Source organism: Gadus macrocephalus, chromosome 6 (assembly GCF_031168955.1).
Source record: "Gadus macrocephalus chromosome 6, ASM3116895v1".
Lineage (NCBI taxonomy): Eukaryota > Metazoa > Chordata > Actinopteri > Gadiformes > Gadidae > Gadus > Gadus macrocephalus.
Window position 1 is genome coordinate 5,885,246 of NC_082387.1, and position 26,504 is coordinate 5,911,749.

The 26,504-nt window shown below is 44.8% G+C and overlaps 1 protein-coding gene and 1 long non-coding RNA gene across 3 annotated transcripts; both read right to left on the bottom strand.

Moving 5' to 3' along the window:
- Window positions 1-34: 34 nt before the first annotated feature.
- Window positions 35-25,293, bottom strand: steap4 (STEAP family member 4). 2 transcript variants are annotated; one of them, XM_060052999.1, is made up of 11 exons: window positions 25,145-25,293; window positions 24,733-24,948; window positions 23,945-24,052; window positions 22,951-23,021; window positions 22,756-22,843; window positions 21,628-21,906; window positions 21,423-21,517; window positions 19,616-19,726; window positions 19,371-19,413; window positions 19,118-19,282; window positions 35-888 (listed from the first exon to the last, which is right to left on the bottom strand). In XM_060052999.1, exons 1-11 carry the CDS (start codon window positions 25,223-25,225, stop codon window positions 631-633), a joined length of 1,515 nt encoding a protein of 504 aa, XP_059908982.1. In that variant the 5' UTR covers window positions 25,226-25,293; the 3' UTR covers window positions 35-630. The 2 variants fall into 2 exon arrangements, with proteins under 2 accessions (XP_059908982.1, XP_059908983.1); XM_060053000.1 differs by lacking the exon at window positions 25,145-25,293 and adding an exon at window positions 25,063-25,142.
- LOC132458759 (uncharacterized) lies at window positions 1,912-10,553 on the bottom strand. The gene is made up of 2 exons (XR_009525932.1): window positions 5,893-10,553; window positions 1,912-5,247 (listed from the first exon to the last, which is right to left on the bottom strand). It is a non-coding gene; the product is annotated as an uncharacterized LOC132458759 (long non-coding RNA).
- Window positions 25,294-26,504: the final 1,211 nt, after the last annotated feature.

A 26,504-nucleotide genomic window follows, 5' to 3' on the forward strand; every position in this document is an offset into this window, starting at 1 on the left:
GTTGAATAATACTATAAGACACAAACATACGATATTGTCAAATGCAATAATGTTTATTTAAAGAGCAGTACACAGCAGCGAGGAATGGAAACAAAAACAATTATTTGGGATAATGTAGAGTAAGGTTTATTAAAATAGCAGTAAAAAAATAAGAATTCAATAATACATTATGTGGACAACCAAAGGAAGGAAATTTATATCACAGAAGCATGTATTGGCAGTAGGAAGTAATGTAAAACAATCCCTCAATCTCCAATCACTGTAGAGTTCAGACCATTTTCAGAAATGAAAAGCGAAATTGCATGGCACTGACAATAATGTGCTAAAGCAAATGTCTTCCAGTGCCAACATAAAGAGTTAACAATCTGTTGATAGAGTTGTGAGTATGTAGGCAGGAAGTAGTACAATGTGGTTGCAGTTAACTGAAGTTAAGAACAACCACAATGCACAGAGAGAGATGGCCTGTTGTTGACTATGACCTCCTCTGATCGTGATCGGTGGGTTACGCAACTGACACTGATGCTGGAGGAATTGCACACAACCCTGTGTGCGTGTTTCAGAATGTGTGGCAATCCATGTGTGTGCGCTGGCGTGCGTCACGTTGTAGGGAGGGCTGTATCTGTGCTCCTCCTATGCCATTAGTGGCTTTGTGCCCTCGCCCTCCGGCCCCGTCCGCTCCCAGCCCTGCCGTATGCGGCCCAGGCTCCGGTCCACGCAGGGCAGCACCATCAGCAGCTTGAGGACCAGGACCACGGAGGGCACCACCAGACACAGCATGTAGCCCGGCGGGGTCCACCACTTGTAGGTGGAGGGCTTCAGGAACCTGTTCCAGCCATACAGGTAGGTGTGGAGCGTGCAGAGCAACAACGTGAGGTGGCCCAGCTTGGACTAGGAGACAAGAAAGGAGAAGTGTGATGGGAGACATGCGGCAGCATGGACACACACTCCTGTCCCTGCAGATAGCACAGAGCTAATGTCTCTGTAGTGGGGCTAATGCGTGGATGAGTTAGAGTCTGATCTTTAGAGGGAGAGGAGCCAGCAACCTCCTTCAGGCACGTCCGTCTTACACACACTCAACAATAACTGTAACCGTAAGCATATGTGCAAATATGTGAATGCACACGCCAGGGATGGAAATTAACACCCGCCACACGCCATTTGCGGGTGGATTTGTAAGGTGGCGGGTGAATTGTGTCACTTCACCCGCCACTGTGTCGGGTAATACTTTCCAGTCAGGTCAGATCAAATGTGCATATTTAATACATTCGTCATATGGCGCTGCAGTTCTACAACCATTACTGTCAACATCCGGCCCCCTTCTTCTTCTAAGCCCCTTTTGCTGAACTGCGACTGTCAACATCCGGGATAATATACCGGTAACAGGGCTCTCAAGTCTCACGCATTCGGCGTGAGACCATAGCTGTGTTCGAAATCGTTCCCTATCACGGATATAGTGCACTATATAGGGTGCTCGCCATTTTGTAGTGGTGTTCGAATTCTCAGTGGTTAATTTCATGCACTATATAGTGCACTTAAAATACCCCAAATTTGAGTGTACATACGATGTGCCCTACATGTCAATCCTGTATACCACAATGACATGCGGCCGTGTTTTTCCGGAGGCGAAGAAGAAGGTGAATAAGCGCGAAAACAAATACTTTTAATGATGGAGTCTCCGGCTTTCGTATAGAAATGTCAACAATTTATTTGGGATTTAACATAGAAAATGTAACATTCAAAATTAATTTAAAAAAACTTGAACAATGAAATGTAACATTCAACATCAATACAACCTCCAGCTTTCCTCGTGAGTGCCCGGTTTGTTTACATGATGTGGGCGCATCTGTCTGCGTCACACAAATACCCGGCGCATTTACTGACGCAAATGACGTTTAGAAATGTTCAGCGTAGTGTCCGAATTCTCGTTTGTTCGTTCCCTATATAGTGCACTATATCGGGAATAGTGAGTGAGTGTATAGGGAACGATTTCCAACACAGCTCTCATGTCCATGCGTGAGACACAAGCAATTCGGAAGAAGACGATGGGCGTGTCGAATAGACGTCGTCATCGTCTTGCCGTCCCTCCCCGTTCTGTGATTGGTTCCCCATCTCAGGCGAAAATCAGATCCATGGAATCCAGGCTGCCTCGCAGCGCGAAACGAAATCGCGCCCAAGGCAGCATGGCTATAGCCAGGCTATTTCGGAGGCGGGACACGTTCATAATTCCATTCATAAATTAACAGACGTGAATTGTCTGGCTGGTTCTGGGAGTGTCCATGGTAAGATTTGTGTAACCAACAAGAGAGGCATGATCAGTTAAGCATGACGAAGGAGAAGTGTATGGAAGTAAATCCATACACTTCGTATCTGGATTTGAATCTAACTCCTATTCAGCTTTATTTTTCAATGTTAAAAATTCAAAATCAAATATTCTGCGTTAAAAAATTCAACGTGGGGACGTTGATTACGTTGAAATTCAAATCCAGATAAATTATTTCAATGCATAATTATTCAGTGCTTAGAATTCAATGGCATTTTAGTTTAAAACTCAGATGGCACAGATTTACTTCCATAGAAGTGACTCAAACATTTTGTGGTTGAGAGGGCGTATCGGTTTCCAGCATATAGGTTTCTACAGGACAAAATCTGCGTGGGGGTGGGGGAATCTAGTGGGGGATATGTTCAACAAAAGAACAAGGAATTGAAAGCTACTTACAATAGGCCTAGGCTACATTAATTTCCCATGATGGCAGCAATGTTCCACTTTCAAGTTTTTTTTTTTGTAGTTCACTAGCGTGCAATAATTTGCAGTGTCAGAATTCTGAGAATTTAGTCAGCATTCAGATTTCTCAGAATTCTCTGACACTGCAATTTAAAGCGCTACTACTAGCGAACTACTTTCAGCGTGACTGGAGAGAACTTCCTTAAATTAACCTTTAATGCTAGATTTGCATGAACGCTTTTGTGTGAATTAGTTTGGTTCTCTTTCATGGAAGCCGGAAGATTCCTGGGGCTTGCCCCATGAATTCAACCCTTGCACACGCTCACACGCCATACTTCGTATTTCTCACGCAGAGAAATTACCAGGATAGCGCCCACCAATTTGGGCCGCTATTTAACAGTGTTACAGGTAGGAATCAAATGTGTTTCCCGTACGTAGGTTAACCAGACGTCCTCTTTTGCCCGGACATGCCCTCTTTTTGAGACACTTTTAAAAAATGTTTTGCGGAATTTAAAATCGTCCAGGATTTTATTAAAGCCTCATAAATGTTCACATTGAATTTGCGTTGCGTTTCTCTGGGTCGTTCACAAACTAGTTAGGCTACGCCCTCCCCTACTCAGTTCTGTTCTTTTTGCAATGGTGGAAGTGAGTAGGGGGAGTGGTTAAGTAGAGCCTTCAGATTGGACGGTTTGACTTACTCAGCTACCGTCGTGTTTTGTATTTATTTTTTTACCATTATTGTTTTATAGGGACAAACATTAACAAATTTATCCTACAGGGGATTGATAAAGTTCTATCTAGACTATTGAATAGAAAGAAACACTTGGTCATACTTTACACACATTACCACAGCATTGGCCTAATGCCACAGATATATTTTCAGCATTGGACAGAATGCCACATATATATAATTATGTTTTTGCACGTTTGCAACGTTTAAAAGTTCAGGGTATAAAGTTCAAGTATATGCCTCTACTTGTATTGCTTAAGCCAATAGCCTTTTGAGGCAGTGTTTTTTCTGAATATTAGTGTTAAGGGCCAATAATGCTTACTATCATACGTTAGTTACCTGGGGTCTCATTTATAAAACTGTGCGTGGGATCGTTACTAAAAGTGTACGTCAACCAAAAGCCAAGTTTTGCATGCGCCAAAAAATATTCAGATTTATAAAACCCTGCGTACGCACACCGTACGCAATCTTTGCTTTATAAATCACAGAGTGCCTACAAGTGTGCGCAGCTGAATCAGCTTCACGTTCCGCCATATACACGCCCATTTTTAACCATAAATGGTCAATGCAAATGACCTCATGAATGCGATCTGCATATAAAAGAGACGAAGATGCAAGTGTTATGTCTTGTCGGAAACAATGGCAGAAGTACTGAGAAAAGCAAAAAAGCGAAATTTCACGGAGGTTGAAGTGGAGACACTTGTGGGTGAGATGGAGGCCCGAAAAGTAGGTTTGTTTAGGGGTCACGGGATTGGGATCGCCAACAACAAAAAGCAGAGTGAGTGGCAACTGTTGCTGCAGCAGTGAACTCTGTCAGTAGCACGGAGCGCACAGTCCCAGAATTAAAAAAGATGTGGTCTGACATAAAGGTAGGTATGTAGCCTACCAATAAATCGTTATGGTCCCTAAAGACCCTCTCCCTCCGAATCCTGCCATTTTCATGGTCCCCCAGAAGTGCCATATGGTGCAGCATTACCACGGCGCTCACCTCTTTATTTATAGGGTTACGGTAATAAGACTGACCGAGAACACCTTGGATAATCAGTTTGTAATCACCCAAGTAAAATGTTCTTGAACATAACCCCTTTTCAATACCTGATTTGCCATGAAAAGCATCAAGAGTAACGGACAACGATTGTGATGAGTGTGGCTTGGTTTTCCACACTTGGGATTTAATTGACATTTGATTATGTGTTTACAGTGTCACATACAAATATTATGTTATTGACACATGTTGGACAGATGCTTTATTCCATGTAGTCGCGCCGTCAGTGGATAGTATGGAGTGACGGGATTAAATATAGAGATTTTTTTTTATTTCTATTCTAAGGAGATGTTTCTGGAGTTATAACTGAGAAATAATGCAGTTGACTTAAATTATTCTGATTACATAGATTTAACGCATGATACGGGTTGAAATTAAATTTTTGAAGGGCGATGATAAGACAATCATTCTTCTCACTCTACAATTCTTCTGTCTGACTTCAGTTCACCACCACACCATCTGTGTCGCCAATTCTCCTTTTCTTCTAAACCATGCGTACGCATGGGTCAGAGTTTGCTTAGGGCTGCGCACATTCTCCCGTCAAGTTGGTTTTTTATAGATCACAACCTTGGCGTGGAAAGTCACGTACGCCAATTTCAGCCCCGTTTTGTGCGTACGCAACGGTTATAAATGAGACCCCAGGTCTGTGGACACATTTGTATGCAGTCACATGTAAATAACATGTTATGATGGTGTAGCCATGCATGTTGTTTTATTGTTAATATGTCAATTTGTTTTTTATTGAAAATACTTTGTATAGATGAATTATCCCCAAACTTGTCATCGTAACACCTTTGAAATAAACATGACTGAACATGGCAGATACCTGTGTATTGTTTATCGTATGCGGTAAGAGTGTAAAGTTTTCAACTTAGTTCCTTGGTAGAACCTACTTACAGTAAAAATCACGTCTGATGGAAAAAAAAAGATGTATGAAAAACACTTTTCTTATCTATTGTTACTATTATATTGTTTACAATGTACGCATATATTAAAAATAGTGCTGTCAAGCGATTAAAATATTTAATTGCGATTAAATCGCATTAATGTAATAGTTAACTCGCGATTAATCGCGAGTAATCACAAATCTTTTTTCTATGCTAAATATCCCTTGATTTCTTTGTCCCATTAATTGTTCTCATTTTAATGTTCTTATCAACATGGTGGGGTGCATCGGCTTGCCTTGGGCAAATGTTTTTTTATTGATTACAACATTGGCCTATACTGATCAAAACAGGACGATACAAAAAAAAAGCCTATAGTGCAATTAAACAAAGAACATACAAACATACTGCCTTGAACATAGCAGTCAGGCTACTGCTTCTTTGTTTTGAGCCCAAAAAATAATAATTGGTTTGCGTTAACGCCGTTAATAACGCGTTTAACTGACAGCACTAATTAAAAATATATATAGCGTATAAAAAGTGGCTGGTAAAAAAGATGAGTGGCTGGTCGATTTTTAAATCTACCTGCCACAGTGGCTGGTAGAAAAAGAAAAAAGTTAATTTCCATCCCTGGCACACACGCACACACATGGACGCACGCCGTTTCCCCCCCCACACACAAACACAAACACACACACAATTTTATGGCCAAGGATAATGTATGCCCTCTGTATTCAATTTGATGAATAACTTAAAATTGAAAGTACTGCTCTAATTTGGGCTGGAGTAAAGGGGAGGATGGCTGATGGAATTAGAGAACGAGCTTGACATGACCCAGTTACATTTATGAATGAGTGCGTCCCCTCAGGAGAAGTTGATTTCATATTCAATTGGCCAAAACAGAAACATTTTTGTAAAACAAATCTAGAAAACGATCTTTATAGTTTGAGGGCACAAAGAAATGGAAATTGCCTTTTCATTCATTGAGGTCACCTATTCAGCAAGGTATGGAAACATTAATTACTTAATTACTTTTTTTTAGGAATCTTTTTTTGTCCAAAACTAGGCTAATGCATGTATCTTCGTCTTAAGATTTTTTTTTTGTTTTTTTTGGTTTGGTTTCTAACGTGTGCACAGTTGCAACCTTTACAAATTGAAACCCTGTAGTTATATTCATATTTCAACATGACTCCACATTCGAGGATGATAGAACAATGGCTAACCCTTCACTCAATTGAATAGGCCTACTAACAGTGCTCATTTGCATTCAACTTGTAACAAAATTCAACTGACATGAACAAAATATATCAACGACATTCCTGCAAATTGAATTGCATGCTGTGTAGCCAAATGTTTCAGCATATTGGAGGTAGTTCCCCCCTTTGATGAAATGGAAACTCTACAAGATAACCACCATTGCATGTCTTTACCTTTTGTGGAAGAGGGAGGGACGTCGGAGGACCCGACGCATGGAAGAGGCAGTGAATGAAGTATTGATTAGACAGAGATTTATTAGATGGGCCTACCCATATATATATACACATATGGGCCTAAACCGTTGGAACACACAAGACCGGAAACCATAGCAACGCCGGTAAACAAACCCCGAGAAGCCCAATCCCTATGAGAGCTCCCCACGCTACGGCCATCCGGTGGCGCACAGAGCTGTTGGCCGTGATATTATATCTACAATTATATTATATTATATACTATTATATATAGAGCTCCGGGAGTCGCAAACGGCAAAAATCACTTTCTCCTCCATGCTGCAGTTCACCCGGACTGCACTGCACTGAGTTTGACGGTTGAACGCTGATTGGCTGTTACGTTACACATGTCACTCAGTGGTCACGCTATTGAACGCTGATTGGCTGTCATCACGCGAAATTCGCGTCAAAGTTTAAATATTTCAACTCGAGCAAATTTGTCGCGGCACAAATCCTCGTGAACGCGCTCCCCTGTGCACTGCGAAAGTGTGGCGCGACAAATCAAAACGCCCGATACACGTCTATACGTGCACTTTGTATGGGATCTTGTCGCACCGTCGCGTTTGGTGTGAACGAACAGTGCGCTTCTTCCTCGGCGGCGCCATGTTTGCTGCGTTCTAAACCAAAACAAAGCAGCGTGTGTGTGACGTCATGACGCATTTGCCGCGACCGGAACCGATAAGCGGAATCCTTTAATCAGGCTTTCTAATGATTACAAGGAATCGGTTGACTCGGGGTGTTTACCAATGTCAAGGAAGCATGCTCAACCGCCGCCCTTTTAAGGACGCTACGTCATAGAACGCAGACAAGCACTGTTCCAATGTTGAGGACACTCGAAAGCCGCGCCATTTTCGCGTACTTTGTTTCTGAGAATTCCGAGATTTTTCAAGGATGCATCGCTGCATCCTAGACGAGACAAAAACTACCCACAATCCTCTGCGTTCACACGCTGCACGGGATATTGAAAATGGGGGAAAGCAGTGCACGTTCAAATGTAAGTGAAGTTATATTAAAGTTTTCAGAAATATTTTGTGCCGTATCGGTTTTTATAGATTCATCATGTTAATGCAAATAATCAAGCTTAAAGACCTGTGCCATTTTTCAAACGTTTTTGCAACTTAATGATACACGTTGCTATATTTTGCATGGACGTAGCTGGTGTTAAACACCACTGTCACCAATGTCAATTTACTCGCTCACAAGATTACATTGTTTATGTATAGGCCTACCTATTTATGTTTGTGTTTAATCTTTTTTTTTAGGGTCAGCCCAGCAAACGGAGGCCTTTGTGCACCATAGGGTGGCGCACAAACATATTGTCAAATAAATGCACCACCGATCATTTGCAATGTTTGTAATTTGTAATGAACGTATATAATTGTATTTTATATAATATACTTATGTGTTCAAAGCACTGGTAGATTGTAGGTATAAATGAATGAATGAATCAGATCAGTTAAATAATATATCCAAATAAATACATGTTTATTATCACTTTCTTTGTCTTTTTCCCCCTGCATAATAGTAATCAACCATACTGTAAATGTGATGCATGAATTAAGTTCTCAGACAATTTCACTTAGTTTTATAAAAATTTAGTGGATTTTTTTTTTTCTAAAGACGATTCGATGAACCGCAAAAAAAGTTTTTGTAACTTCCTCAAAGAGGCTCCATGCGAAGGAGACATGACCGCATTTATAACAGACAAAAGTCAAATAAATATCGATCAGCTAGATTGCTGCCATGTTTTATCCATAAGCGCACATGTGTTTACAAGCGGAAACGCAGTATTAAAAAGCGGAAGCGCTTCCACACTAGCAAGTCGTTCAAAAGTCTGAACGTTAAAAACCCTAGGAAGCACTCGAGCTAGCACTCTAGTCTCATCTCCATAGGACGCGACTAGCAAGGACGCATCCTAGCAAGGCTGCAGCCTTCACATTGGGAAACAGCCTCGGCACCGGTTCTGAACAAGAACCGGTTCTCGATTCCCATCCCTACTCATAGCAGACACACAAAACATAAGAAAAATAGAACAACTAAAACAGTCGCAAGATATATCGGGAGGCTTAAGGAAGGGAGTAATATTAAGTTTGAGAAACAAAGTGTGAAGACATTTCGGGAGGCTCAAGGAGGAGAGTAAAGTGTAGTCTTGTGGTGGATTCTATAGACATAATTCACCATAGCCAACTGTGTTATTGACTTGTTTTCATTGTGTTATAGGGACAATGTCTCTATAAGATCACGGCACTTGTTTGTTGATATGCCGGTCGGTACGATGTTTGAATTTAAAGGTTTTTATATGACAAAATGAAAGACCTGCCGTTGCTTGTCGAGGTGAGAAATTGTCTCTTCCCTTATTTTATCGCAATTTATATAGTCTATAGACTGAACGTCTTACCTGGGAGAGTTTGTCGACAGCGGAACTGTTATGTTTTTAAACATATCGGCTCCACCGTCGACAAACCTCTCCGCCGTTGACAAACGTCTTAGCTGGGCGAGTGTCGCTGCGGTGTGTGCACGTTACACCGGGATTCCACCGGACGCGTACGGGCCGCGGAACGGCTGCGTCCTCTGTCCTGCGTCCATTCCTACCGGGCGCGTAACGGCAGCGTAGCGCTGCCTTGCGAGCCAGCCGTATTCACGCGAGATCACGAGATCACGCGATAATCCTAAACCTAATGTATTCACCTTCCACTCCCAAAACTATTGCAATTAAATGCCACGCTTTGTCCTTTCTGACATTTTCCTTATAAAAAGGATGATTTGGAACATAAAAGACTTCATGTTGCTGAAATTCGACAATGAGTCTCTCGTCGTCCATGTTGCCGACACTTTGATTGATTTACTGCTGACCTGGTGCCACCGGTCATGACGTAATAATGTTGATGTGAAGTTACATGAGCTGAGTATTGTGTTTTATTTTGAAAATTGACCGGATGCTCTATGGCTATTACTTTTTCACTTCCTGCCCTGCTCGATCTGCTCTGTTGAAATTGACGCGGTCTAGCAGCGGCTCGCGGCAAAAATAGAAGTGCGACGGAAAGATAGCGCCGCGGCGCATTGATTAGATTGGAAGCGATCAGCAGCGGTGACCGCGGCGCAGCCGTGCCGCGGCGCGTACGCCTCCGGTGGAATCAAGCCTTTAAGGCCTAAACACACCGGTGCCGAAGCGGCGCGTCAAAAAGTCTGCCCCCATTATTCCGGATGTACTAGCCCACACCGGTGCCGACTAGCCGCGCGGCAGCGTTCCCCGCCGCCCCGCCCAACTAGTCTTCGAGCCAATATTCTATTCCCTAGCGTCGCCGCCCCTGAGAGGAAAAATATGTCGAATTGCATGACCAAAGTTCCCGTCATTACAAATACAACTCCAAAAAGGACATTGCCTTGCAAGCCATAGCTCTGGAGATTGGCTATTCAGGTGAGACATCAACAATGGTGGACTAAGTACCCAAATCATTAACCATAATGGGAAATAGACGAAATCAAGTCACATACAGTTTAATCACACCATGTAGGTAGAAATCAGATTACTTGTAATATATAATTTTTTATTTAAGGCAATGCAACTTAATTTACATAGCACTTTTCATACATGAAGAAATACAATAAATATACAATACAATCAAATAGATAGGCTAAGTAAAAGAAAACACAGGCAAAGTTCAAAAATGCATTGTCATGTATACACTGTCTCTCTGGTATTGTCGAAGATTAATCGAGATTTAAAACACTTAGACTAATTTAAGAGAGAGTGTAAAAGAAATCGAGGGGTCCGGAGCAAGAATTGAAAAGAGACTTTATCGTGAAGCAAAACAACAACGATAACAGCCTGAGTAGGTCTATAGAGTCACTGCTCGAACATCGATCCCAGCCTTACTTTATACACATACAGGAATTTCTTTGTTACAATGGAGTCCCAATGGGGTTTCCGCCCAGTCAATCTTCGTCCCAGCATGTTATCAAACGCGCCCTGGTCTGAGGTCCGCACGGATTAACCTTGTTAGCCAAGATGACCCAAGGCTGAAAGGCGGAGGTCAACATGGCTTGACCCCGCAGTTCCCTGGACATTCCTGTGCTCCAACTGTTCTGAACCCAGACTCTGCAAGCATCATGTGCTTTCCACCATTAAAGATAAAAATACTTTATACTAATCATGGTTTACCATAGAATATACTCATTAATTTCTACCACAGTATCAGATCATGTATTAACTGTCTCTCTGGTATCAGATCATGTATTAACTGTCTCTCTGGGTTCAAGGAAAAATAACATTAAGTGTCTCGAGCACTCAAATAAAATAGAATAATAAAATAGATTGTCCAGCACAGCAATAACATCACTGTATTTATCCCGAGGGATACAATATCTGTGTATATTTATATATATCTCATCTCATCTTCGTCCGCTTATCCGGGGTCGGGTCGCGGGGGGAGCAGCTCAAGCAGGGGGCCCCAGACTTCCCTTTCCCGGGCCACATTGAACAGCTCTGACGGGGGGATCCCGAGGCGTTCCCAGGCCAGTGTTGAGATATAATCTCTCCACCTAGTCCTGGGTCTTCCCCGAGGTCTCCTCCCCACTGGACGTGCCTGAAACACCTCCCAAGGGAGGCGCCCAGTGGGCATCCTTGCCAGATGCCCGAACCACCTCAACTGACTCCTTTCTAAGTAAAGGAGCAGCGGCTCTAATCCGAGTTCCTCACGGATGGCTGAGCTTCTCACCCTATCCCTAAGGGAGACGCCAGCCACCCTTCTGAGAAAACTCATCTCGGCCGCTTGTACCCGCGATATCGTCCTTTCGGTCATCACCCAACCCTCATGACCATAGGTGAGGATAGGAACGAAGATCGACCGGTAGATCGAGAGCTTTGCCTTGCGGCTCAGCTCTCTTTTCGTAACAACGGTGCGGTAAAGCAAACCCCACTTCCCCACTGCTCCGATTCTCCGGCCAATCTCACGCTCCATAGTACCCTCACTCGCGAACAAGACCCCGAGGTACTTCACTTGGGCTAAGGACTCATTTCCTACCCGGAGTAAGCAATCCACCGGTTTCCTGCTAAGATTCATGGCCTCAGATTTAGCGGTGCTGATCCTCATCCCAGCCGCTTCACACTCGGCCGCCAGCCGATCAAGTGAGTGCTGAAGGTCACAGGCCGATGATCCAATGAGGACCACATCATCTGCAAAAAGCAGTGACGAGATCCTCAGACCACCGAACTGCAACCCCTCCCCACCACGACTACGCCTCGATATCCTGTCCATGTGTATCACAAACAGGATTGGTGAAAAGGCACAGCCCTGGCGGAGACCAGCACCCACTGAGAACGAAACTGACAGGCTGCCGAGGACGCGAACACAGCTCTCGCTTTGGGAGTACAGAGACTGGATGGCCCTGAGGAGAGACCCCCTTACCCCATACTCCCGCAGCACCTCCCACAGTTTCTCCCGGGGGACACGGTCATACGCCTTCTCCAGATCCACAAAACACATGTAGACCGGATGGGCATACTCCCAGGCCCCCACCAGGATCCTTGCGAGAGTGAAGAGCTGGTCCGTAGTTCCACATCCGGGGCGAAAACCGCATTGTTCCTCTTCAATCTGAGGTTCGACGATCGGCCGAACCCTCCTTTCCAGCACCTTGGAGTAGACTTTACCAGGGAGGCTGAGAAGTGTGATACCCCGGTAATTGGCACACACTCTCTGGTCCCCCTTTTTGAACAGGGGAACCACCACCCCGGTTTGCCACTCCTTTGGCACTGTACCCGACTCCCACGCGATGTTGAATAGGCGTGTCAACCATGACAGCCCCTCAACACCCAGAGCCTTTAGCATTTCTGGCTGGATCTCATCAATCCCTGGGGCTTTGCCACTGCGGAGATGTTTGACTACCTCAGTGACCTCCACCAGGGAAATTGACGACGAAACACCATCAACCTCGAGCTCTGCCTCCAACATAGAGGGCGTGTTATTCGGATTCAGGAGTTCCTCAAAGTGTTCCTTCCAACGTCCGACAACCTCCTCAGTTGAGGTCAGCAGAGTCCCATCCTTACTGTACACCGCTTGGATGGTTCCCTGTTTCCCCCTCCTGAGGTGCCGGATAGTCTTCCAGAAACACTTTGGTGCAGACCGAAAGTCCTTCTCCATGGCCTCTCCGAACTTCTCCCACACCCGCTGCTTAGCCTCCGACACGGCAGCAGCTGCAGCCCTTCGAGCCTGTCGGTACCCTGCAACCGAGTCAGGAGTCCTCCAGGATATCATATCCCGGAAGGCCTCCTTCTTCAATCGGACGGCTTCCCTGACCACCGGTGTCCACCACGGTGTCCGAGGGTTACCGCCCCTTGAGGAGCCTAAGACCCTGAGGCCACAGCTAGCCACTGCAGCTTCAGCAATGGAGGCTTTGAACACCGCCCACTCCGGCTCAATACCCTCAACCTCCACAGGAATGCCAGAAAAACTCAGCCAGAGGTGTGAGTTGAAGATACCTAGGACGGGGGCCTCCTCCAGGCGTTCCCAATTCACCCGCACTACTCGTTTGGGCTTACCAGGTCCATCCAGAAATTTCCCCCATTCCCTGATCCAACGCACCACCAGATGGTGGTCGGTTGACAGTTCCGCCCCTCTCTTAACCCGAGTGTCCAAAACATGCGGCCTCAGATCAGATGACACGATCACGAAATCGATCATCGATCTTCGGCCTAGTGTACTCTGGTACCAGGTACACTTATGAGCACCCTTATGTTCGAACATGGTGTTCGTTATGGATAATCCATGACTAGCACAGTCCACAACAAACGACCGCTCGGGTTTAGATCAGGGAGGCCGTTCCTCCCCACCACGCCTCTCCAGGTGTCTCCATCGTTGCCCACGTGGGCGTTGAAGTCTCCCAGCAGAACTACGGAGTCCCCTACTGAAGCCCCATACAGGACTCCATTCAGGGTCTCCAAGAAGGCCGAGTACTTTGAACTGCTGTTTGGTGCATACGCACAAACAACAGTCAGAGTTTTCCCCCCTACAACCCTTAGGCGCAGGGAGGCGACCCTCTCGCCTACCGGGGTAAACTCCAACACCGCGGCGCTCAGCCGGGGATTTATGAGTATCCCCACACCCGCCCGGCGCCTCACGCCCTCGGCAACTCCGGAGAAGAATAGAGTCCAACCCCTATCCAGGAGTACGGTACCAGAGTTGAGACTGTGCGTGGAGGTAAGCCCCACCAGATCTAACTGATAGCGCTCCACCTCCCTCACAAGCTCCGGTTCCTTTCCCCACAGCGAGGTGACGTTCCACGTCCCCAGGGCCAGCTTCTGCCGCCCGGGTCTGGTCCGTCGAGACCCCTGACCTTCGCTGCCACCCATGTGGCTGCGCACCCGACCCCAACGGGTCTTCCCACAGGTGGTGGGCCCATGGGATGAAGAGAGGGGGGTTGCCACGTAGTTTGTTCGGGCTGGGCCCGACCGGGCTCCGTGGCAAACCCGGCCACCAGGCGCTCGCCATCGAGCCCTCCGTCTGGGCCTGGCTCCAGACGGGGGCCCCGGGCTTCCTCCGGGCAGGGTCACATCTCCTCTTCTTCCGTTATTCATTGAGGTTTTTAAACCATTCTTAGTCTGGCCCCTCACCTGAGACCACTCTGCCATGAGAGACCCTACCAGGATCACAAGGCTCCAGACAACACAGCCCTCAGGTTCACAGGGACACGCAAACCTCTCCACCACGATAAGGGGACGGTTCCAGGAGAGGAAATAATATATATATATGTATGTATATATATATTTGTATACATACAAAAGAGTATTCATACCAGAGAGTGATAATAACTAAATTATAGGTCATCATGACTAGGTTACACCATACGGTTCTGCCATTGCACACTTCCTAGTGGCGAATTTAAATATTGGCGGTGCCTCTCTGCACGGAGCTCCTGGACCAGATTGTGGTATACCCACTGTTCTTGTCTCCGTTCATTGATGGGGTGCACCCAAACCCTTCGTCTTATCCTTGCCCGCCTACGATCAACCTCCTACTCCTACGGCGCAGCAGAAGAAGGGCAGCCACTGTCTGGCAACAATTGTTCTGTTGAAATAAAAAAAACTCAATAAAATGTAAAATAGCTTGTGTTCAGTTAAAGTTGATAACTACTGGCTGCATACATGTAAATGTGTGGCTATGTTAAGGCTATATAGATGGATAGATAGATAGCTACTTTATTGGTCCCAATGGGGACCAATAAAGCCATCCAGGAGCTCAATACAATAATTACACACAATAACAATTGGCCTTAAAAGGTGACTGCACTATATACTAAAAAGGCTTAATAAAAGGTCTTGCAATTATTGAGATTGTTGATGCAGTAGATGAATAATTGCATAACATAAAATAAATAAGAAATGACAGTAAATAAAACGATAAAGTGCCCTACAAACTAAGTTGATCTGATGCTTGAAAACATACTTTCACTGCGCAGATTATAAATTTTTCAAATTATTCAGCCAAAAAGATGGAAAATAAATAAACTAGGCTCCAATAGGCTACTCACCCATTGCGTTTCGTCTCTTTGCTGCGGTTGATTGACAGGTGACTTCCTGATTTTATACTGCAGCGCGGCCGTCGCGCCGCCTCCTGTTGGTGCTAGGGACGTGCTTTTGACGCGCGTAAAATGCACGCCGCGCCGCTGGTGTGTGGAGGCCTTTAAGGCCGATCCATACCTCCGGATCCGGACGAAATTCGTCTGTCGCCCCAAACGTTGCCCCCGGAGCTACCCTTCATACCTCCGTCTGGTTTCAGCGTTGTTATGGATGTTACGCAATAAATCCTCTAGAGGGCAGTGACTGTCGTTTCACAAATGAACGGCATCTACAATCGCAAACATGACATCTGTAGCGATGATTTTGCTTTGCGTCATCCGAAATCTGCAAAAAAAAGTGTGAAAAGTGTGAAAACGTCAAATACTATATATATACATATCAGATATTATACTACTCTATCTATTTTCGCGAATGGTCTGACTTTTGACTCCATACTATAGAGTGGCGAAGTCACGCCTCTTCCGGTAGGGCTCATGGGACCTATGAGATCGAAAAATATGAATGGGTGTCAATGGAGAGAAAATAATTATTTTCTGGTCCCGGTCTTTATATGCCCTGGATTACACATATGTTGTTTGTGGATTTAAAGGATAATTTTTCATGGAAAGAGTTCGACCGTTTATTGTGCAATTGTTCAGATAAAGGCTGTAGAGAAAACACAACGAGAAAGACTACACGGCTCGTATGTGACGTCACGCTCCCTGCGACTGGCGTGGAGAAGACCGACAATCTTCCCATCGGCATAACTGAAACTCTGCACCAATACTGTATCTATCTATCTATCCATCTATATAGCCTTAACATAGCCACACATTTACATGTATGCAGCCAGTAGTTATCCATTTTATTGAGTTTTTTTTATTTCAACAGAATAAATAACTTGCCAGACAGAGGGGGGCTGCCCTTCTTCTCCTGCGCTGTAGGCGGGCAAGGAGAAGACGAAGGGTTTGGGTGCACCCCATCAATGAACAGAGACAAGAACAGGGGGTATGCCACAATCTGGTCCAGGAGCTCCGTGCAGATCCTGAGAGGCACGCCAATATTTCAATTCGCCACTAAGTGTGTAATGGCAGAACCATATGGTGCAGCCTATATGATGACCTATAATCTAGTTATTATCCCTCTCTGGTATACTCTTTTGCATATATATATATATATATACTTTTTTTTTTTATCCCTCGGGATAAATACAGTGATGTTATTGCTGTGCTGGATTCAGTAGCCAGTGTATTTTATTTGAGTGCTCGAGACACTTAATGTTATTTTTCCTTAAATCCAGAGAGACAGTTAATACATGATCTGATACCAGAGAGACAGTTAATACATGACAATGCATTTTTGAGCTTTGCCTGTGTTTTCTTTTACTTATCTATTTTATTGTATGAGAATGTTTCTATGTGTAGCACTTTGAGTCTGCTTCATGTATTAAAAGTGCTATATGAATGAAGTTGCCTTGCCTTAAATAAAAAAATATATATTACAAGTAATCTGGTTTCTACCTACATGGTGTGATTATATGTGACTTGATTTCGTCTATTTCCCATTATGGTTAATGGTTTGGGTACTTAGTCCACCATTGTTGATTTCTCACCTGAAGATCCAATCTCCAGAGCTATGGCTCGCCAGGCAATGACCTTTTTGGAGTTGTCTTTGTAATGATGGGAACTTTGGTCATACAATTCGACATATTTTTCCACCTCGACGACCAGTCTCTCATCGTCCATTCTCGTAATTGTTTCTCACAAACGAAAGAGGGCGACATCCAGTGGTGAGGGGCAGGGGCGGAGTGGGGCACTAATAGCCACCGGGAGAATCCTCCCCGGTCCGGCCCCACCCCCCTGCAACACCGTCTATTTATATATTTTTTCAGTAATAAAAAAAAAAATTGGTAAAAATTAATGATATAATTATAATTAAGAAATTAAAAATGGGTAAAATAGGTCACAGTTCTGCTCTGTGCGGAAGAGAATTGGCGCTCCGAGAATTGGCGCACTTCCTTACAAGACCAGTAACCATAGCAACGCCGGTAAACAAAAGCACTCCGGATGGCCGTAGTGCTCCCCGCACTACAGCCATCCGGAGGCGCAGAGCTTTTGGCCGTGATATTATCTATAAAATTATATTATACTATTATATAATATAGAACGTTATAAGACGCTGTCACCTAGTGTGAGAGGAGAGTTGACGCCGGAGTGACCTAGTTTCAAAGTTTATACCATTTATGCTCGGTAATACCGGTGTAACGTGTTGACACGACTAGACGACTACTACTACATGTTCCAAATCTGTTAACGTATTCTCCATCCATTAAAAGAGAAAGATCAGTTAAGTCATTCATTCGTCTGAAATATACCAGCCAGCACGTACACATACACACATATGGTCACCAACCACAGGTACCTTGGTGTGCAGCTCGACAGTGAGCTGGACTGGAAATGTCATATGGAAGCGGTGTACAAGAAGGGACAAAGTCGACTCTTTTTTTTGAGGAGACTAAGGTCATTTAACATCTGCCAACCCCTACTGTGCACTGTCTACCACTCAGTGGTGGCCAGTGCTCTGTTTTTCGCTGTGGCATGTTGGGGAGAAGGCGCCTGCACAGTGGACAAGAAGAGACTGGACAAGCTGATCAGAAAGGCCAGCTCAGTGGTTGGGGCTGAGCAGCTAAAGGTCCAGCAGGTGGCAGAGGCCAGAATCCTCAACAAACTGGCCTCAATAATGACTAACCCCACTCACCCACTCCACGCCCTGAAGGTGATCAAGAACAGCACCTTCAGTCAGAGACTAATTGCACCAATATGCAAAACGGAGCGGTACAGGAAGTCCTGTATACCAGCTGCCATACGGTTTTACAATGCCGCTCACAACTGTGGGCCGGTCCAACTGACTTCGCTGGCTGGCCGGCCGGCCGACCGGGAAATCTCCCGATCGTCCCGACGGCCACTCCGCCTCTGGTGAGGGGTAGATATGGAGGTGCCTACGGGACCCGGGATGTACAAACCAGCTTTTACAAAGCGCTTTTTCAGGGGCGGCGACGCTCGGGAATAGAACATTGGCTCGAAGAGTAGTTGGGCGGCGCGGCGCGGAACGCTGCCGCGCAGCTAGTCGGCGCCGGTGTGGGCTAGTACACCCGGAATAATGGGGGCGGAGTTTTTGACGCGCCGCTGCGGCGCCGGTGTGTGGAGGCCTTTAAACGTCTTACCTGTGTGTGTGTGTGTGTGTGTGTGTGTGTGTGTGTGTGTGTGTGTGTGTGCGTGCGTGCGTGCGTGCGTGCGTGCGTGCGTGCGTGCGTGCGTGCGTGCGTGCGTGCGCGTGTGCGCTTCCGAGTATGTGTCGATGCCTTTGTTGACGTACGGTGTGTGCGCGTGCTTGTGTGTGTGTGTGTAGTGTGTGCGTTTGTGACTTTTAAGACACATGACATTTTCTAGGATGCCAACTTTCTATTAAAAGTCAACCTATTCCACACAACATTTTCTCTCCAATAGTTTTCCCCTGGATGATACACTGGCCTACACAGAAACACACAAGAAAATAAGGGAGAAGTTGTCCTGGAGAAGGTTGAGGAAAATGAGGTTCACCTCAAGAAAAAAACAACAACACAAAAACATGCACAAACACACACACACACACGCGCATGCACACCAATATCCATACACGCACAGAAAAAGCTTTACCTGTACAAAGCTGAACTCCCTCCAGCTGAGTGCATTGCTGACAGAGGGAAGGGAGGTAATTCCCAGCAGAACGTACAATGCGAATCCCAGAATCCCAACGGAAAAGTAGGAATCAGTACGCCAGGCGGAGGTCGTATCGAACACCGCTGTCTTGTTCTCCCGGATCTGACAGAGAAAAAGAGGTGGTAGAAATACAAATCAGGTGGCTTATCGGCACCTGTTTAGAAATGCTTTATTGATGCTCTTGCCTTACCTGCAGCACTGTGTGTGCTGTAGCTTTGTATCTCACGTAGTATCTGGAGGCCATATGTAAACAAGAATATCATATATTATTTACCAAGATGTTCCTAAACATTCATAGCTTTATAATGGTCTCACCTAAACTAAAGGTGAACATTGGTCTTAAAGTGGTTATCCAGGGATAGGTATACGTGAACAAGGTTGTGCATTTTCTCCTGCAGGTGTGTGGAGGCTATAGAGGGGTGCTGTACAGCATACCTTATGGGGATGAGCAGAGTATAGAGCACATGCAGGAAGGCAAAGCCCAGCGCCAACAGGCCCAGCTGCTTCCTGCACAGCATCCAGTGGTCCAGCCAATCAGGGAAGCGCCTGCCAGTCAATAGTTGATCATGATCAATTATTATTTAAGAAATGTACATTGCCCGAAACATAATGGCTTTGTTGAAACATTGAGCATTTAGATTCTGTAATCAAATTGCAAATTGAGAATAGATGTGAAATGGTCAAAGAGAGAGGTTTGTTGGTTTGTTTTGTTTGTTATGTGGGTTATAAGGGGTGAAGGCAGCCGTTTCCCAAACCAACTCTGGAGGTGTAAACACTATATCACATCTAGATTCATGAGAGGTAGGGGCGAGTTGCCCTAATGTGGGACACTTTTTGCAATTTCAATTTATGTGTGATATTACCAAACTAAGCCACTACATTTGACCCACACCGGAAACCATTCTGAAATCCCCAAGATGTTGGCTACTGAAAACAGAAAAAATTATTCAGGTATCATACTCAGAGAAGAAATTTCACATATATTAGTGCTCCATGTGCAAAATTGCTCAAGAAAATGCGTTTGCTCTAATCTGGGACAGTGTGTGCCCTAATCTGGGACAGTCAATATGAGGGATAAAAAAGACAATATCACCTTAATTTAAATGTATCTGCTCATGAATATTCATGTCAAATGTACAGACCCATGCTTTGTGATACCAATTACTACAATACATTCATATATATGTAGATAAATTAATAATGCGTGCGTGTGGTTGATGCGTGAGTGACTAAAAGCCTTTGTCCTGGCTAGCTAGTCTAGCTAGCTTGATTTTAGTGTGACTAAAAGCTAGTGCTTTAACATAGCTAGTCCACTAAACTAGATTAAATGGCCCATCAAAACTGGGTTCTGATCCTATTGTACTAATAAACCCTGAATTTAATACACATTACACATTTAAATGCTTATTTTCAAAATTAACATGACTGTCCCAGATTAGGCAAATCATACTGTCCCACATTCGGAAACAAATTTTCATAATATTTTTGCCTAATTTGCAGCATAATTATATCATAAACACAATGATCAAATATGATTTTGTTTTTGTTTATTACAAATTTATAACCTTAGAATACATTTTCTCTAAAACCTATCTCACTGACTTTTTCGGGACTTCACACTGTGCACTTACGGTTTGGCTGTAGCCCCTCCCCTATCTTTATAACCAAAATCGTGAAGACATGTGATTTCAATCACAGGGCATCCCTGCTTGCATTTGACAATATAATTCATTTGCATGTTTCAGAATAAGAGATAAATGCTCTAGACTTTAGGTGTCCCAGATTAGGCAGTGTCCCACATTAGGGCAACTCACCCTATGTTGTCATCCGAATCTCTCACAGAGGTGTTGAGCGTTATAACGTGCTGAGCTCAGACGTCCAAGGTCATCAAGAAGAATAAAGCTATTGGGACTCGCATGCAAATATATCTGAAACATTGTCAGGCTGTATCACATTTTCTAAAGGATCTGTAGGTCGTAGAAGATGCAATTCTAGAATTAAAAAGCATTAGCCAGCATTAGCCAAAGCAAAGTAAACTTGTACACCTTAATGGCTGCATTCAAACACGTTTTCTGTGACTGTGTGAGTGTGCGCCCATTGTGCCTTTGTGTAAACAGATTCGTTTTAAAGTGGTTGTAGGGTCTAGATATTTATCTCATGAACACCAGAAGAATGTGAATGACTAAACTAAGCTCACTGTGGCTCAGCTATTGAAGGTTCTCTTCAGTCTGTGCTCGCTGACCTGTACTTGGTTCCTCTATACAGCTGAAGGATGGCAGCCATTACGCCTGGCAGGTAGCACAGAGACAACATGATCAGAGATACGATGGGGAACACCTGCATGAACACACAGGTTATAGAATTGTAACACATGGAGCTGGAGTAGAAGCAACATATTAGCTACTACGGAGGGCCTTCTGGTCCAGATGGCGTTTGGATGTTTCTACCTTGTTGGCCAGGGACACCATGATCCTAAAGGAGATGTCCTTGTCCTGCTCCACATAGGCATAGATAACGTCTCTGATGAGCAGGTAGAAGAAGAAGAAGGCGGTGAGGCCGGTGGCGATGCAGAGAGGTAGCCTCCACTCGGGGAACAGCTGCAGGGGGAAGTCCTCCACCTCCCTGGCGGCTGACAGACTGCCTCTGTCCAGGACGCTGAGGCCCAGCCTGGTAGCCAGCTCTCTGACCGCCTGCTTGGCCTCAGCCTTGTCCCCACACAGGAACACCTGGAGATGGGAGGACGACTACAGACTGCACTTTCAGCCTGCTAGACTCAAGGTGTGGCTTATATAAGGCTTCCTCACTTATGCATACTACTCATTATTATAATTACACAGATGAAGACTAAAGGAGGTATTTGACTCCAGAGGATATAGCGCACGTTACCACCTGCAGTGCCATGGCTTTCTACAGAACATACACCTAATTTTAGACTTTGCTGAAAGAGGTAATAGCAGAAGAAAAATATTGTATATTCACATACATCCTCCGTCAAACAGAAATACACACATTCCATGTCACACCCCGACACACAATATTGTGTACATCTACACATACAAACACACAGACACAAAAATACAGATTGTGTGGTTAAGGGTCCCCAGGGTCTTCCCTACCAGGTCAAACTCACACGGAAAATTCCACACAGACTGTTCTGGTCAGCTGGAGAGGAAAGCTTTGGTTGGAGCTCAAAGGGACTGAGGGCTAATCCGTCAAAGACCCATGGCTGATACACTTGAGTCGTGATCGTTCTACAAATCAGCGGGCCTTAATGTGTTGATGTCTACAGTTTAAGACTAACTAAAGCGTTGTGAGCAGTTGCATTTCAAATCCAGTTTCTTGGCCTGATTATTTTGGTAACATAAAGTCGAAAAAAGATGCATTAATAAAATTGTTATAAGTTCTACTACTGATAATGAAACAAGAAACATTGATTCATTCACTTGTCGCATTTTTACTTATTTATCTTCTTTTTTAACACATATACTTATACAACTACACCCCCCACACTAACTTCAAAATACAAAAAAAACACTCAAACACAGACAAGACATACAGATGGACAAACACAGTACCTGTCTGTGAGCATCTGAAGGTCCGTTCTGTAAGGACCAGGCTGAGACTGTATTGAAGGCTTTAACAACAGACGCTGCAGGGATCAGGCTGAAGAAAATAAAGCAACACACACTTACACACAAAGCAATCACCATTTTTATTTGCATACTTTGCATCCGAGAAGTGTGAAGCAGTTGAGTTAATTAGTTTCCCACCTCTGCAAAAACTCAGCATTGGATTCTGGGTAGAGGCCCTTCTTGCTGTTGTTACTGACGTCCACCAATACCTAATGATCAATGGGAATGGGTGAGCAGGTGACTTCACGTGACGTCACTGTAGCTTTGCGCCGCCATCTTGACGACCGATCCCACCCACTGACCCACTGATTTCAGTGGTAACTCAGCACCAACAACAACACGTACAATCACAATCAAACAATGAGGATGCACTCTTTTATTCTCTTTAGTGCAGGTAATGAAAGGTTCTGAAAGATGGCATATCCATGTAGCTTACTAATGAATAAAATGCATACAAAAAACGTTGACATATGACCCACTATGTTCTGCTCCATATACCCAAGGATGACATTGTCCCAGCCAAAGAGTATTGGTACTAATACCTCATTCATTGTCCAAAATAATCCATAATAATTCAAATCGGGTTTTGTTATGGGTACAAAATTAATCTTGAAGAAAACTCGTCCTAAGCGTCCCCGGCGAAATTATCGTCTATGATTTGATGACTGATTTCAACGATCAATGATAGTAATTAGTAACCCACCACAAACTGTTCACAAGAAGTCACAAATATATAGTACTTATCAGATAAAGATTATTGGTGGCCAAGTGCCTCACTTTAGCGTCCTTCACCCATCCAGCCACAGCATATTGGTAGGCATCAGTGCTCTTGAACGTTTTCAAGATATCTCCACTGTATGGGGAGGGGTTGTGGACTAAATAAATATATATGTCGTGAAGATTGATTTGAGGCAAGCATACTAATGGACAAAAAACAAACTAGGGATAACAAATAAGGATCGGAGCCTAAAATCGATAATATCTCTGTCTCTCTCTAACATTCAGATGAGCGGTGTGGGCGGCCATACTTGGCGAGATCGGTCGTGCAAATGGCGGCGTTCCAGAAAACGTGACGTAGATGAACCGTATGAATAGTCATTAGTGAGGTGTAGTAGATTGTGAGTGGAAGCACCTTTCCCTTCAGTTGAGGCGCTACTTCTTCCATGAAATCGTAGTGTTCTCTATGAACGCAGACGATAACTACAGCGGCTAGCTGTGCGGCTTCTGTATGGCTCATAACCTGAAGAAAGACCAGCAGACAAACAGACATGAGCACCCTCCATCCACACACACACACACACACACACACACACACACACACACACACACACACACACACACACACACACACACACATACCTAAACAATCACACAGTGATTGGATAATACATTTTACATGTGACAACTCAACTCATTGATTTGTCAAGGACGCTACTCTTCAAACACAGTTCTGTATCACTATTTACTCCAAGGAATATATTTGCACAAATATACATTCGTACAGCTATATCATTAGGACTTTGCATGGAGTTGTTACACATACAGTGATTTTTTTTTAGCAAAAAGGCAGGTTTTCTTCTCTACTGGCAAAAGTGAACTTCGCTATTTGGCCATGTTTTTAATTAACTTCATGTTGAGAACGTGCCAGACTTTTCCTGGAATCCGTAGAGCTGTGAGTCAAAACAAAGCCCAACATAGAGGGAGGAAGACAGCGGATAGAGGCAGCATATATATATATAGAATGAGAGAGAGAGAGAGAGAGAGAGAGAGAGAGAGAGAGAGAGAGAGAGAGAGAGAGAGAGAGAGAGAGAGAGAGAGAGAGAGAGAGAGAGAGAGAGAGAGAGAGAGAGAGAGAGAGAGAGAGAGGGAACGTTTCTCAAGGACCACCAAAGCGTTGTGTTGCTCTGACCCAGTGCGTACCTGAGCCCCCGGGGGCAGGGGGCCACAGCTGTGGGGCCTGCGGCTGCCGTACACCACCCTGTAGCCCGTCTGGAGCAGCCGCTGGCCCAGAGAGCGACCCAGGTCCCCCGTCCCAAAGATACACAACAGCTCTTGCTCCGGGGGTGGCTCCAGGCCCAGAGGACGCAGAGACATGCCTGGTTTCACCTCAGTTGACATGGCGCAATGTGTGTGCGGCTGCATACCCAGACACACATAAACCCACATCACACACAGTGTCACATGCTGGAGAGATATCTTGTTGACAAAAAAGCAAATAAAAAAAGTAACAGCAATCTGTCACTGCCTCACAATAGCTTTGGATCCAACAGTTCAGAGCAAATAGTTCATTTAATCATAAGATCTTCAGCAGACAAGCAGCAGTCGTCCTTACCTCTCCGTTGCCCTGACTGACTGACTGACTGACTGCAGTTGTTTTATAGCCGACGTTCTGCCCCCACACCATGTAGGGCATGGGGGCAGTCTTCCCAGGCAAAACCTCCCTGGGAAACTCCAAGGCAAAAGGAAGAAGGAAACACAAATATTGGGGGGGGAGCAATACATGTGTGTTTTGTTTTTTATTGTCCTGGAAAGTCAAGCGTGAGTTTAGTATTACGTAATAATGGAATTTCTCACTGCCATGCACTGCCAGGACACTGTGTCCTTCTCTCCTTTTTGTTCTCTCTCCCTCGCTCACCCCCACTTCCCATCAACACACACACACAACATTTTCATAAACAGAGTGCACATGTTAAGATAGTTAAACAGACTTTCTCTACTTTCCATCAGACCCTACTTTGTGGGGAGAGAATTCCAAGAGCCCTCTCTTCCCAATCTGATACCATGCACCTTCTCAGACGTTGTCCTTAGGGGGAGGTGGAGCCCCGCACAGTGGGGCTGCAAATATGTGAGTTCCCTGTGGTCACCGGCAGCAACTCTCTGTTGACCTTGTGGAGGTCGCTACGGTCCAAGGGTGAGGGGAGGAGGTTCTTCAAACACAGGCAGAGATATCTCCCTGCCTGGGTAGATACTGGAGGTTGACCATGGAGTGCATGTGGTTCTGGGTCGCTGGGTTTGAGGTTAGAACCAGCACAACAAGATTTCTTGCCACAAATTCAGTGACATCTGGTGGCTATTATAGGATGAAGATGACATGTCATATAATCGAATATATTTTAACAATTTCCAAACTGCTTCATGTTGTTTTTCAGTGTTGACAGAATTATGAACCAGTAAAACGTAACAGATAGAAGGAAACATAGGGGGCCTATCAAAGCCACAGGACCACCCCTAGCCCAGATGTGTCCTATCATTTTTGATGGGGTGCCACAGTTGGCAACGCAGGGGAAGCAGAGGGACCCCAAGTATAAATTACACTGCCTGCATCTGTGAATAATAGTGTTCTTTTGACTGTGCAGACAAACCCAGCAATTACAGACTAATCTGAGATCAGGGTAGCTGGCTCTGCGCCCTGGCTCAGCCCTTCCTGTTTTCCCAGAGATCCAGAATAGCTCCTGTTTGAGGAGTTAACCACACACCTACTATCTGTCCAACACTATGATTGCTTGTGGTGGGGGTGTGTGTGTGTGTGTGTGTGTGTGTGTGTGTGTGTGTGTGTGTGTGTGTGTGTGTGTGTGTGTGTGTGACACACATATAATCTATTGTGTGATACACAATAGGGTAATAATGCACTCACCACTTCCAAAAGGATTTCTAATGCCTGTGAAAATTATAACATCCACCATGGCTTCTAC

Coding starts and splice junctions, on each gene's coding strand:
- steap4 (XM_060052999.1), bottom strand. CDS start 25,225: ATGCCCTACATGGTGTGGGGGCAGAACGTCGGCTATAAAACAACTGCA. Junction 24,053..24,732: donor CCCTGCCCCCGGGGGCTCAG/GTACGCACTGGG, acceptor GTCTTTCTTCAG/GTTATGAGCCATACAGAAGC. Junction 23,022..23,944: donor CGCCTCAACTGAAGGGAAAG/GTGCTTCCACTC, acceptor ATTGATCATTAG/GTATTGGTGGACGTCAGTAA.